Below are 14,943 nucleotides of genomic sequence, written 5' to 3'. Positions count from 1 at the left end.
AAAGGCAGATAAATCCCCAGGGCCAGATGGTGTGCATCCCAGCGTGCTTAAGGAAGTAGCCCAAGAAATAGTGGATGCATTAGTGATAATTTTTCAAAACTCGTTAGATTCTGGACTAGTTCCTGAGGATTGGAGGGTGGCTAATGTAACCCCACTTTTTAAAAAAGGAGGGAGAGAGAAACCGTGGAATTATAGACCGGTTAGCCTAACATCGGTGGTGGGGAAACTGCTAGAGTCAGTTATCAAAGATGTGATAACAGCACATTTGGAAAGCGGTGAAATGATGGGACAAAGTCAGCATGGATTTGTGAAAGGAAAAACATGTCTGATGAATCTCATAGAATTTTTTGAGGATGTAACTAGTAGAGTGGATAGGGGAGAACCAGTGGATGTGGTATATTTGGATTTTCAAAAGGCTTTTGACAAGATCCCACACAGGAGATTTGTGTGCAAACTTAAAGCACACGGTATTGGGGATGAGGTATTGATGTGGATAGAGAATTGGTTAGCAGACAGGAAGCAAAGAGTGGGAATAAACGGGACCTTTTCAGAATGGCAGGCAGTGACTAGTGGAGTACCTCAAGCTCAGTGCTGGGACCCCAGTTGTACAATATATATTAATGACTTGGATGAGGGAATTAAATGCAGCATCTCCAAGTTTGCGGATGACACAAAGCTGGGCGGCAGTATTTGCTGTGAGGAGGATGCTAAGAGGATGCAGGGTGACTTGGATAGGTTAGGTGAGTGGGCAAATTCATGGCAGATGCAATTTAATGTGGATAAGTGTGAGGTTATCCACTTTGGTGGCAAAAACAGGAAAATAGATTATTATCTGAATGGTGGCCGATTAGGAAAAAGGGAGGTGCAACGAGACCTGGGTGTCATTATACACCAGTCATTGAAAGTGGGCCTGCAGGTACAGCAGGCAGTGAAAAAGGTGAATGGTATACTGGCATTTATAGCAAGAGGATTCGAGTACAGGAGCAGGGAGGTACTACTGCAGTTGTACAAGACCTTGGTGAGACCACACCTGGAGTATTGTGTGCAGTTTTGGTCCCCTAATCTGAGGAGAGACATCCTTGCCATAGAGGGAGTACAAAGAAGGTTCACCAGATTGATTCCTGGGATGGCAGGACTTTCATATGATGAGAGACTGGATGAACTAGGCTTATACTCGTTGGAATTTAGAAGATTGAGGGGGGATCTTATTGAAACGCATAAAATCCTGAAGGGATTGGACAGGCTAGATGCAGGAAGATTGTTCCCGATGTTGGGGAAGTCCAGAACGAGGGGTCACAGTTTGAGGATAAAGGGGAAGCCTCTTTAGGACCGAGATGAGGAAAAACTTCTTCACACAGAGTGGTGAATCTGTGGAATTCTCTGCCACAGGAAACAGTTGAGGCCAGTTCATTGGCTATATTTAAGAGGGAGTTAAGAGGGGGCCCTTGTGGCTTAAGGGATCAGGGAGTATGGAGGGAAGGCTGGTACAGGGTTCTGAGTTGGATGATCAGCCATGATCATACTGAATGGCGGTGCAGGCTCGAAGGGCCGAATGGCCTACTCCTGCACCTATTTTCTATGTTTCTATGTGCTATCATGAGAGGCTGGAGTTCTGCAATTAGTTCTGCAGGGATCTGTGCTGAGACCTCTGCTGTTTGTGTTGCATATAAATGACCTGGATGAAAATATAAATAATTGGTTTACTAAATTTGTGGATGATACCAACATTGGTGGAGCTATGGATAGTGTAGAAGACTGGTAAAGAACATGGCATGATATATACCAGGTTCAAATATGGGCTGAGAAATGACAGATGGAATTTAACCCAGATAATAGGACAAATGCAGGGAGACAATACACTGTTAAGGACATAGTCATTAACATTATTGCTGAGCAGAGAGATCTTGGGATCCAAGTTCAGAGCTCCTTGAAAGTGGCTACCCAGATCGATAAGCTAGTTTAGAAGGCTGATGGGATGCTTGCTTTTATTAGTCGAGGCACTGAGTTCAAAACTCAAGAGGTTATGTGTCAACTTTATAAAACTTGGGTTCGACCACATCTGGATTACTGCTTTCAGTTCTGATTGCCCCACTATAGGAAGGATGTTGAGGCTTTGGAGAGGGTGCAAAAGAGGTTTGTCAGGATGCTGCCTAGTGACAAAGCATGTTCTATCATTAGTGTCTGGACAAACTTGGGTTTTCACTGGAGCATTGGAGGCTGAGGGGGAGATGTGATTAAGGTTTACAAGATTATGAGAGGAATATGAGATTATGGACGGAGACTGTCTGTTTCCCAGGTTCAAAGTGTCTAATACCAGAGAGTATGCATTGAAGATGAGAGAGGATAAGTTCAAAGGTATGTGAGGGGTAATTTTTATATTCAGTGGTGGATGCCTGGACCGTGAAGCCGAGTATGGCAAATACAGAGCCGTCTGGATTGGCACAATGAATATTCATTGTGAAAGATGGAGGGATATGGACATTGTGTAAATCAGAGGGATTAGTTTTTGAGTGGTTTTGATTTACTTTTTGTCTCTTTTGGCACAACATTTTGGGTTAAGGGCCTGAGGGCCTGTTCCTGTTCTGTACTGCTTAAAAACTTTGGAAACTTATTGACTGAAAAAAAACGTTATTTGTTCCTACAGGATGCTGGAGGAACTCAGCGGGTCAGGCTGTATCTATGGTGTAGTTGTAGCTAATAGTGGCATTCTGATGCAACTCAGTTAGCCACTCCCATGTGGGAGGAGTTCACATTTTGTACAAGCAGAGTTGTCAGTAAAGTTCAGTTGAATGTCCTGCATGCTGGTCTCTTGGTGTGCTCTGCACTATCCCTCAATATCGAACACAACATGGTGTCAGAAGTGGTTGATCGTTGATGAATTGGTGCTACAGACCAAGTAAGATACCCACCAAGAAAAAAAATTTACAGTAAGACTGTTCTTGTTAGCATATTTCAATGAAAGATAGCCAGACTAAACCTAAACCTAAACTGCCTATGCCAGTTGGACTTATTTGGACTTTTGTAGTCCAAATAAATAAAATGATAAATAAACAAACAGGAAAATGGAGCAAGTACTTGCAGTACCAACATCTACTTACCCGTTAAAGCACCCCTCCCCCTGAGACTTGTGATTTCTCTAAACCAGAGGGCTTGGGGCAATTGCTGAAATGCCTTGCAAGCATTCTCACTCAGGCTTCAGAAGGCTTCAGAAGAGCATCACTGTTATACTGCATGGGTGACAAAAGATGACATCATGGCTGGATTAGGACTGACAGCTGCTCAGAAAAAGGAGTACAAAAGAGTGCAAGACACATTCGAAGAGTACTTCACAGGAAAGCAAAATATGTTCTACGTGAGGGCAAAGTTCAAAGTTCCAGAAAACAAGAGCCAGAAAGTGTAAGTGATTTATCACAGCATTGTATAATTGTCAGAGAGACTTCAGTTGCAGGCAAATCTGACACTAGACAAAGCTGCTAATATGGTCAGACAGAGTAAAAATGTTCATCTGCAACAAGCAGAACTGAGGCATGACAACGATGCTGAGGTAAAGGTAGAAGCTGTACAAAGAGAAGGGTATAAACAAGGTGCAGTCAGGAAGACTACAGAAACAGTCTGTTAAACAAAACAAACAAGGGAAACAAAGAGCATGTAAAATGCCAAGCTGCAGGAGAAGCGGCAAGTCTCCATTCCACGTCAAAGAGCTCTGTCCAGCAAAATAAGTGAAAAGCCTCCATTGCAATAGAGTTGGCCAATATAAAAGCCAGTGTCACTCAAAACCAGTTCTCAAGGGGGTCAAGGAAGACCATGATCCAGACAAAGAGAGGGCATTCCTTGAGGCTGTAGATGCAAACAGACTCGGCTGCTGGCCTCATCAATTAGGGGACCACTTCACTAAGAATCTCTGTACCATCCACAACAAGCAGGACTTCCCCGTGTCCAAACATCTTAATTCTGATTCCCATTAATGTTCCAACATATCGAATCATAGCCTCCTGTTGTGCCGAGATGAGGTCAACCACAGGGTGGAGGAGCAACACCTTATATTCTGTGCAGGTAGCCTCCAACCTGATGGCATAAGTATCAGTTTCTCCTTCCAGGAAACAAATCCCCGCCATCCAACTTCCTCCATCCCCCACTCTGATCTTCTCACCTACCCATTACTTCCCCCTGGGTTCCCTCCTTCTTCCCTCTCTCCTATGGTCCACTGTCCTCTCCTTTCTTCTCCAGCCCTTGACCTTTCCCACTCACCAAACTTTGCCTAATACCTTCCAGCTAGCCTCATTCCCCTTCCCCCCCACCACCTTTTTAATACTGGCATCTTCCCCCTTCTATCTCAGCCCTGAAGAAGAGTCTCGTACCAAATTGTTGACTGTTTATTCTTTTCCATAGATGCTGCCTGAGCTGCTGAGTTCCTCCAGCGTTTTGTGTGTGTTGTTTTGGATTTCCAGCATCTTCAGTCCTACACTTGTTCGTTCAAGTATTGGCCGTCAGTGACCAGGCGATCAAATGCGCATGCATATGGGTCGCAGTCAGTTCTAGAAACTGCACTTGCGCTCAGTGGACAGAAGGCTCTTGGAAGATCAACAGTAGGTAGGAGCAGGGCTGTGGTCAGGGGTTTCATCAGCACTGGTGTCCGAACTGCAACTGAGGGACAGTTAATGTGAGCTCTGGACACACTGTGGCTCCGCATTCTGAGACGTTCTGGGTCCTTTCCCCATCTCTCAGCCACACGATCTGTATCCAGGCCCTGGGGAACTTCAGAGGTTCAAAGGTCCAATTTAGTGCCAGAGAAGTGTATCCAATATACATCCTGAAATGCTTTTTCTTCGCAAACATCCACGAAAACAGAGAAGTGCTCCAAAAAATGAACAACAGTTAAACATGAGAACCCCAAAGTCCCCCCTCCCAGCTCCCCCTCCCGCGCGTAAGCGGCAGCAAGCAATGATCCCCCTCCCCCCTCCCCACCAGCAAAAAAAAGAGCACCCACTACCAAGCGCAAGCGTGAACTAGGCGATAGCAAAGACTATCGCATTTCATCCGACATTTGACAAACCACAGGTTCTCTCTCTCCCTGGCGAGGGAGAGGGAGGCGTCCCCCATTTTCACAGCGAGCGGGAGACATAACAACAACCTGCTGGTTTACGATGTTAAAGTCCGTTCTGTCACTTTTTACGAGCTCAGTGCCTGAAGATCACAAAGATCTCGGGTCTTTGGGCCCACAGCGAAAGATTTTCCAGCCTCCCTGACGACACACAAATCTCCTGCTGTGACACAACCCTCGATCTGCCCGTCTCCAGAGCTCCGAGATCTTAGGCTTTGGAATTCGAGTCAGACTCTTAGGCCAACCCCTTGGCATGCCGAACGACAATGGTTGATCCTGAAACCCTGAGAACGGGTCCCATTCCCACAAAGAACCGGTCTGCATGTAATTCCAGGTCAGGGTCTTCAAAAGAACCCTGAAAGGGAAAAATAAAGATATTAGCGATGGAAATAGAGCTGTTTCTGAAGATGCAGGCAAAGGAGTCACCGTTTAGCACCATCCTAACTCCACCTCCAACCATTTCATCATGGCTGATTCATTTTGTGTCTCATCACCAGTCTCCTGCCTTCTCCCCATATCCCTTCTTGCCCTGACTAATCAATGATCTATCAACCTCATCTTTAGATATGCCCAATGATGTGGCTTGAACAGTCAACTATAGCATCGAATTCCACAGATTCACCACTCTCTGGCTAAAGAAATTCCTCCTCATTTCCATTCTAAATGGATGTCCCTCTATTCTGAGGCTCTGATGTTAGTTTCCCTTACCATAGGAAACATCCTCTCCACATCCACTTTATCAGGGCCTTTCAACATTCGGTAGGTTTCAGTGAGATCCCCCACTTATTCCTCTGAATTCCAGTAGGTCAAAGCCATCCAGTGCCTCTCATATGAAAAGCCTTTCAATCCCAGAATCATTTTTATGAACTTACTTTGAACCCTCTCTTATGTCAGCACAGCCTTTCTTACATAAGGGGACCAAAACTGCACATGATACTCCAAGCAAGGCCTCACCAGTGGGTTACAAGTCCTACGGAAGAGTCCAAGTCTCCTTGAATTTTCTCTCTATTTAGAAAATAGTTTAAGCTTTTATTTCTTCTGCCAAAGTGGATAATGATACACTATGGTCTAATTGTCTTCCTGAAATGCTATCCTTCACCCATTGATATCTTTCATAAATCTTTTTACAGGTTAGGAACGGCAAAAAAAAAGTGTACAGGAATCTCAAACGCAACGACACCTCAGTTTTGCTGTCTCTGTCCAGGCATTTAACGAGAGACCAGGTATTTCCTTTGTGACACCAATAAATCAGCTGTGATCCTTGAAGATGAAGAAGTATCTCATCCCAGCTGAAAATGTGCTTTGTCTCCCAATTGAGGTTTTCTGTTGTAATTCAGTGAAATCCAGTGAAATCGGGGCTGCTGAGAGCACACCAGCATTTGTTCATTGGGGATCAGTTCTTTGACTGTATTAATTATACAAGGGATTCACCACGTCTGATAATCTGACTTGATGAATTGATAGAGAACTGTGGGAAGGAATTCACTCACTCATCCAGCCTACAGATGCATCAGCGAATTCACACTGAGGAGTGGCCATTCACCTGCTCTGACTGTGGGAAGGGATTCACTTGGTGATTGAGTTACTAGCATACCATTTGGTTCACACGAAGAGATGCCATTCACCTGCTCAGACTGTGGGAAGAAGTTTACCCGGTCATCTTACCTGAAGATACATCAGCGAATTCACACTGGCGAGAGGCCATTCACCTGCTCAGTATGTGGAAAGGGATTCAGTCAGTCATCCAACCTCCAGACCCACCAGCGCATTCACACGGGAGAGAGGCCATTCACCTGCTTAGACTGTGGGAAGGGGTTTACTCAGTTAATTGAACTGAAAGTACATCAGAGAAGTCACACTGGGGAGAGGCCATTCACCTGCTCAAACTGTGGGAAAGGATTCACTCACTCATCACACCTGCTGACACACCAGCTAGTTCACACTGGGGAGAGACCGTTCACCTGCTCAGACTGCGGGAAGGGATTCACTCGGTCATTTGACCTACTGGCACACCAGGCAGTTCACACTGGGGAGTGGTCGTTTACCTGCTCAGACTGTGGGAAGGGATTCACTCGGTCATCTGAACTGAAGGTACATCAGCGAATTCACACTGGGGAGAGGCTGTTCACCTGCTCAACCTGTGGGAAGGGATTCACTCACCCATCACACCTCCTGAGACACCAGCGAATACACACTGGGGAGAGACCATTCACCTGCTCAGACTGCGGGAAGGGATTCATTCAGTCATCCCACCTGCAAATGCACCAGCGAGTTCACACTGGAGAGATGCCGTACACCTGCTCAGACTGTGGGAAGGGGTTTAATCGGTCATCTTACCTGAAAGTACATCAGCGAATTCACACTGGGGAGAAGCCGTTCACCTGCTCAGAATGTGGGAAGGGATTCAATCAGTCATCCAACCTACAGACGCACCAGCGAGTTCACACTGGGGGGAAGCTATTCACCTGCCCAGAATGTGGGAAGGGGTTTACTCAGTGTTCTGAACTGAAGGCACACCAGCGAATTCACAATGGGGAGAGGCCATTCACCTGTTCAGTATGTGGGAAGGGATTCACCTACTCATCACTCCTACAGACGCACCAGCGAATTCACACTGGAGAGAGGCCATTCTCCTGCCCAGACTGTGGGAAGGGATTCACTCAGTCATCTGAACTGAAGATACATCAGCGAATTCACACTGGGGAGAGACCATTCACATGCTCAGACTGTGGGAAGGGATTCACTCGATCATCTGAACTATTGGCACACCAGTCAGTTCACACTGGGGAGTGGCCATTCACCTGCTCAGACTGTGGGAAGGGATTCTCTTGGTCATCTGAACTGAAGGTACATCAGCGAGTTCACACTGGGGAGAGACCGTTCACCTGTTCAGAGTGTGGGAAGGGATTTAGTCAGTCATCCCACTTACAGGTGCACCGGCGAGTTCACACTGGGGAGATGAGGTTCACCTGCTCAGAATGTGGGAAGGGATTTACTCGGTCATCTTACCTGAAGGTACATCAGCGAATTCACACTGGAGAGAGGCCATTCACCTGCTTAGTATGTGGGAAGGGATTCAGTCAGTCATCCAACCTACAGACGCACCAGCGAGTTCACACTGGAGAGAGGCCATTCATTTGCTCAGACTGTGGGAAGAGATTCAGTAAGGCATCCGACCTTTTGGCACACTTCCAATTTCACACTGGGGAGAAAATTTAAATAAGCTGCATGCCAGAGAGTTAACCATCACATTTTCTGAATCCAGAAGTGACTTGGAGTTGAACTTTGCAATTATTGCTGCTGTACATCAAACCCAGTTCTACACCCTGGTCACTGAGTAGGAGAGGAGTTTCTTCTGATTTTCACCTTTAGTGGGACTGGGGTTTAATGTTCTGGATCTGTGATAAATATATCAGTTCTATTTTAAACTCTGCAAAGGGGTGATAATTGTAGAGACTAACCATTACAAAGAAGAACCACCATGCCAGGGACTCGGAGAAGAAAGGATCGATCATTTGGCCAACAGGCGATCCCCTGTTTCAGTGTTATAAATTGGAGAAGAGGTCTGAGTGGGTATTGATACAGAGGGATCAGTAGAATTCAGTTTTAAATTGTTGGCCTGGAGTCAACATAGTTACACTGTTGTTTGTGCAGCAACAATAACAGGTAGCTTTGATTAATTCAGAGTTATGTAGTGAGTTTCCTAAGCTTGTCCAGTTGATGAATAGTCAAGATATTTAGGCATCCCAGCTGTGCTCAAAGAGAAAGAATGGAAGTCTGGGACCCTAGTTTCTTGTTGAACCATCCACTATATGAGGATATTGAAATGGGGAAAGGAAAGGACAAGAAGAACCCAGGGTTGTCAGAGAATTGGAGAGATTACTTTCACCATCATATATGGCCTGACTATGAGAAGTGGATATGAAAGGTTGAGTGTGGTGGGGCGGGATGCATTGTGGAAAATGCAAAAACAGAAACTGGTAGAGGAATTGTGTAAATGTAAGGAAGAGTTAAGCGAGAGAGAAAAGAGCTGGAGAGAGGAAAGAAAATGAAATTCTGAGGGAGCAGGGTCAGGCGGTTTGGATCCACCTGAGTCAGTTCAGGCTCAGTGTGAATTGGTAACAAGAGAAAGGGAGAAAACTGCAGTGTAAACAGGCAAATACAGAATTAGTGAAATGGAAAAGTCGGTGTCAGGATTTACGGAGGGCTATGAATGTCCTGCAGAAACCGGCAGCTGAGAAGAAAGGCAGCGCCGATCATATCAAGTGTTTAAAACAGATTAAAAAGCTGCAAAGTCAACTCTCAGCTCAGAGCAGAGTGATATGTGCATTTGGTGCGAGAACTGACGATGATGGTGATGTAGATTGAGGTGATTTAGCATTTGAGGTGACACACTATAATAGTGAGTATGATTGGGGAAATGGACCTCCTCCCCGTGGACGGGGTGAAATCTGCAACATTCACTGCCCCAGTGGCGCCCGGTGGTAACAGAGAGAGTTCAGGAGACACCAGAGCCTGAGGGATCATTTGTGACGTGGTATTCTACCCTTTTGATATGGCCCAATTCAGTGCTATAGCTGCGAAAATACTGTACTATCCTCGGGAACCTTTCCAGCCCATTCAGCAGCACAAGATAATTTACGTTTCAGATGAAGCAGAAGAACGGAAGTTAACCCTTTTATGTCTAACTTCAGTGTTACACTCAGCCCTGCCATTGGAACAAGGGCCAGGGGATACTGGATGATTTACAGGAGGCTACACAAGAAGGTGCAGTGACTAATCGACGTGACCCGGTGGAGTCTTTGCATACGTGCAAGCAAGGGGGTGGGTTGCAACCCTCTGTATTTGTTATGTGATTGAGGCTAGTTATCTCGAGTGTTTATGGCCTTACTTTATATTTGGCAGAATTTAACTCAGGGACAGAATGGTAACTGGCTGAGGAACTTGATACTGTATCGCACAGTACCGAGGAGAGCAGAAGAGTGTGTGAAATGTCTGATCCTACAGATCTGTGGAAATATTATTTTTTGTAATGATTTGAAGTGACAAAATGTAGTTTTACAAATTCCAGAGTGCTAAGATAATAAGCTGCAATATACACTGGTGCTAAAAAGTTTGTGAACCCTGTAGAATATTCTCTATTTCTGCATAAATATGACCTAAATGTGATCAGATCTTCACACAAGTCCTAAAACTAGATAAATAGAACCCAGTTAGATAAATAACACAATAAAATATTATACTTTATTGAGAAAAATTATACAATATTACATGTATTGTTGGAGATAATATGTGAACCTCTGGGATAATGCCTTCTACTAAAGGTATTTGGAGTCAGGTGTTCCAATCAATGAGACTGAGATTTCAGGTGTGGGTTGTAGAGATGCCCCGCCCTGTAAAAAAGACACAATGTCAGGTTACCGACAGAGCCTGCTCTTCTCGAGAAAGATCTGTTTATGTATACCATGCCTCGATCAAAATAACTTTCAGGGGACCATAGAAGAAGAATTGTAGAGATGCATGAAGCTGGAAAAGACTACAAAAGCATTTCTAAAGGCTTAAGTGTTCATCAGTCCACAGTAAGAGAAATTGTCTGAATTGTTTATAGATGGAGGAAATTCAGTGTTGTTGCTACTCGCCCTAGGAGTGGGCATCCAGCAAAGATCACACCAAGAACACAACGTGCAATGCTGAAGGAGGTGAAAAAGAACCCAAGGGTAACAGCAAAAGTCCTGCAGATACTTGCTAAAGTCTCTGTCCATGTGTCCACTGTAAGAGAAACACTGAACAGAAGTGGTGTTCATGAAAGGACACTGCAGAGGAAATCACTGCTCTCCATAAAAACATTGCTGCATGTCTCAAGTTTGCAAAAGGCCACCTGGATGTCCTACAACGCTTCTGGGACAATGTTCTGTGGACAGATGAGACACAAGTTGAACTTTTTTAGCAGAAATGCATACTACTATGCTTGGAGAAGGGCATTGCAGACTGTGACGGGATCCTGAATTACCCCTATGAACTGTGCTTGTTTACCCCTATTAACTGTGCTTTTGAAAAGAGAGAGTTATTTAACATCGATATCTTGTTTTGGAAGAGAGAGAGAGAGATACGAAGACTAACTGTTGGACTGTCACCTTAAGGCACTGGAAGTAACTTTTGGATTTCTGCTGAGTTGGAGAGAGAGATGGCACTGAGCAGCTCGTAAGTTGCTATGGTGACCGAAGGTGGTGTTATTTGACGGACACTCAATATTATGATTTTTGGCAGTGTGTTGATACTTCTGAAGGACAGTTCACCTGCTTGTGATTTTCTTACCCACGGAGAGGAAGGAGGAATTATTTGAATGATAGTTGATGCTCAGCACGGGAAGATAAAATGAGAGGTCAGATGATAGACCTCAGATACATGTTTTGGACACTGAATGCGCATTGTTCTGCCTGTAGAAAAAGTGGGTTTTGGAGGATCAATCAGTTGCTCTCGCAGTGGAAAGAAGAAAGGGGTTGACTGGTGGGGAATTGTCCATGTGTCCACCCTCGCCTGGGGGATAGCTCCACCACAGAAAACCAGTCTCCTTTGTTAAAGTCACAGTCAGTGACTTTTAAAGGATTTCAAAGGACAACAAGGAGATCGACGGCGTTAGCTCACCTGAAAACTCTCTCCCTCTCTCTCTCTCTCTCCATCACTACTCGACTCAATACCACGAACTGAACTGAACTTTACTCATAATCGTAAGACTGTATCTTTTTACCCCTAGACTTAAAGAAGCTTGGTTTTTCAGACATATATTTCCACACTTACTGATATACTTATATATATAATCATTGCTAACCTGTTTGATTTATATTATTGCATTGTGTAGTTACTAATAAATATTATTAGTTTATAGCAATACTGGACTCCAAAGTGTTTTCCATCTCTGCTGGTTCTTTATACTCGTCACAGGGTACGTGACAAGACCAACACCAAAACCTCATCCCAACTATGAAGCATGGTGGAAGGAGCACCATGGCTTGGGTTAGCTTTGCTGCCTTAGGGCCTGGACAGTTTACAATCGTTGAGAGAATAATGAATTCAAAATTGTATCCAGACATTTTACAGGAGAATGTCAGGGTAGCAGTCTGTCACCTGAAGCTTAATAGAAGTTGGATGACGCAACAAGACAATGATCCGAAAGCCAGGAGTAAATCAGCAACAGAATGGTTTAAAAAGAAGAAAATCCGTGTTTTGCAATGGCCGGGTCAAAATCCTGATAATAATCCTATAGAAATATTGTGGAAGAGTCTGAATCAAGCAGTTCATGCAAGAAGGTCCACAACATCCCAGAGTTGAAGCAGTTTTGTAAGGAGGAATGGCCTAAAGTTCCTCCAAGCCGATGTGCAGGACTGATCAACAGTCTGGTTGAAGTTATTGCTGTACAAGGGAGCCACACCAGTTACTGAAAGCAAAGGTTCACTTTTTCCAACAAATACATGTAATCATTTTCCTCAATAAATAAATGAATAAGTATAGCGTTTTTGTGTTATTTTATTTAGTTGACTGAACATTGTGCAAAAAAAAGTAGCAGAGACGAGTCAACCGCAGATGACTGAATAGGCAACTCGTCTCGTTCTTCCGTATAAAATGAATGTTTTGTAAACGGTGTGTTGGAAGTTCTCTGCCTTTCCTGGTGGGAGCGGAGGTAAACTTTCCCCTTGCAAGTAATAAAGAATAAAGGCATTTGATAAAGATCCACTCAATGTTGGTATTGTGTTTTGTGAGACTTGGTGGAGAGATACTTGACAGATTTCAGAGGTTCCACCGAGATTACTTGTCCCGATGCGGTAGCGACGCTGGGAGCTCCCTATGACTGACCTGCTGGAGGGAAATTCCCCGGGAGGAGCGATCGCCGGAAAGTGACTTTATTTTTGCTCCTTCGGACATTCCCTCCTGGAGTCGGACTTCAGATTTCCGTTTCGCTGCCGCCCTATACACTGCGATTGGCCCAGGGGCTGGGACGCAGGATTCAGGGAACCATGAGATGACTGTTGGGGACACTGATGGGTCGTCCGGCGTCCAAGACGCGTAAAGTGCTGATGGTTAAAATAGGCGAATTAGACCAAAGAAACAGATAAGGTAATAAGCGTAGCCAATTACCCTACAGAGCGCTGTCATGATTCAGGAACAGATTGCATTGATTGTGTAATACATTAAGTGCAGCAAGGAAAGAGAAACGACGAGCCAGGCAGCGTCGTTCCACCAGAAGGGAACACCGGCATGGCATATGTGCAATAATTACGGGGAAAGGCCAATGGAGGAATTACCTAGTTAGGTGAAATGGACTAAAACTACCGATCAACCATCCACTCCCCACCCCCCACCCCCGCGAATAGGTCTTTTAATAGGGATAGGATTCGGCAAATGAAGACTGTCTTAGAAAAGAGAGATCCTTTCAAGAAAGGACGTAGGCACGTAAGATAGCTAGCTTTTCAGGATTGGGAAAAGCGACATGAAAAGAGTAAACAATGCAGTATTGCTTTAAGTCAGTGCATGAAAAGAAAAGTAACACTGGAAAACATACAAGTGTTTAAAGCAGATATAAAACTTGCAGAAACAACTTGCTGCACAGAGAGGAATTATCTGTGTTTTACGATCCGAAAGAAGAATATGGATTGGAATGATAGAAACATAGAAAACCTACAGCACAATACAGGCCCGTCGGCCCATAAAGCTGTGCCGAACATGTCCTTACATGTCCTAGGGTTACCCATAGCTCTCTATTTTTCTAAGCTCCACGTACCTATCCTGGAGTCCCTTAAAAGACCCTATCGTTTCCGCCTGCTGCTGGAGGTCCTTAACAATGGTCCTTTCTGAGACACTGCTCCCTAAAAATGTCCTGGGTAATTTGTACGCTAGTGCCCAGGATGGAGCTGACTGGATTTACAATCTTCTGCAGCTTCTTTCGGTCCTGTGCCCCTCCATACCAGGCAGTGATGCAGCCTGTCAGAATGCTCTCCTCGATACAACTATACTCCAAGTGGGGTCTGACCAGGGTCCTACATAGCTGCAACATTACCTCTTGGCTCTTAAATTTAATCCCACGATTGATGCAATGCACTGTATGCCTTCTTAACCACAGAGTCAACCTGCACAACAGCTTTGAGTGCCCTATGGACTCAGACCCCAAGATCCCTGTGATCCTCCACACTGCCAAGAGTTTTACCATTAATACTACGTATATTTTGGCATCATATTTGACCTTCTAAAACGAACCACCTTACACTTATCTGGGTTGAACTCCATCTGCCACTTCTCAGTCCAGTTTTGCATCCTATCAATGTCCCGCTGTAACCTCTGACAGCCCTCCACACTATCCCCAACACCCCCAACCTTTGTGTCATCAGCAAATTTACTAACCCATCCCTTCACTTCCTCGTCCAGGTCACTTATAAAAATCACGAAGAGAAGGGGTCCCAGAACAGATCCCTGAGGCACACCACTGGTCACCGACCTCCATGCAGAATATGACCCATTCTTTGCCTTCCCAGAATCATCCTCGTGAACCTCCTCTAGACTGTCTCCAATTACAACACATCTTTTCTGAGATATGGGGCCCAAAACAGTTGACAATACTCCAAGTGTGGCCAGGCTAGTGTCTTATAAAGCTTCAGCATTATCTTCCTGTTTTTATATTCTATTCCCCTTGAAATAAATGCCAACATTGCATTTGCATTCTTTAACACAAACTCAACCTGTAAATTAACCTGGGAGTCTTGCACGAGGACTCCCGAGTCCCTCTGCATTGCTGATGTTTAAACCTTCTCCCTGTTTAGATAATAATCTGCACTATTGTTCCTTTTAACAAA

The 14,943-nt window shown here is 44.7% G+C and overlaps 1 protein-coding gene across 1 annotated transcript in view; it reads left to right on the top strand.

Moving 5' to 3' along the window:
• Positions 1 to 206: 206 nt before the first annotated feature.
• LOC140203745 (uncharacterized) overlaps positions 207 to 14,943 on the top strand; it is a 94,240-nt gene continuing 79,503 nt past the window's right edge. Inside the window, exons 1-2 of the mRNA XM_072269781.1 lie at positions 207 to 4,590; positions 6,232 to 8,229. Of these exons, the coding sequence (XP_072125882.1) occupies positions 6,716 to 8,229 (1,514 nt within the window). The 5' untranslated portion in view covers positions 207 to 4,590; positions 6,232 to 6,715. The remainder of the gene's footprint in view (positions 4,591 to 6,231; positions 8,230 to 14,943) is intronic.

Source organism: Mobula birostris, chromosome 10 (genome assembly GCF_030028105.1).
Source record: "Mobula birostris isolate sMobBir1 chromosome 10, sMobBir1.hap1, whole genome shotgun sequence".
Classification (NCBI taxonomy): domain Eukaryota; kingdom Metazoa; phylum Chordata; class Chondrichthyes; order Myliobatiformes; family Myliobatidae; genus Mobula; species Mobula birostris.
This window is presented reverse-complemented; position numbering and strand designations above follow the sequence as displayed.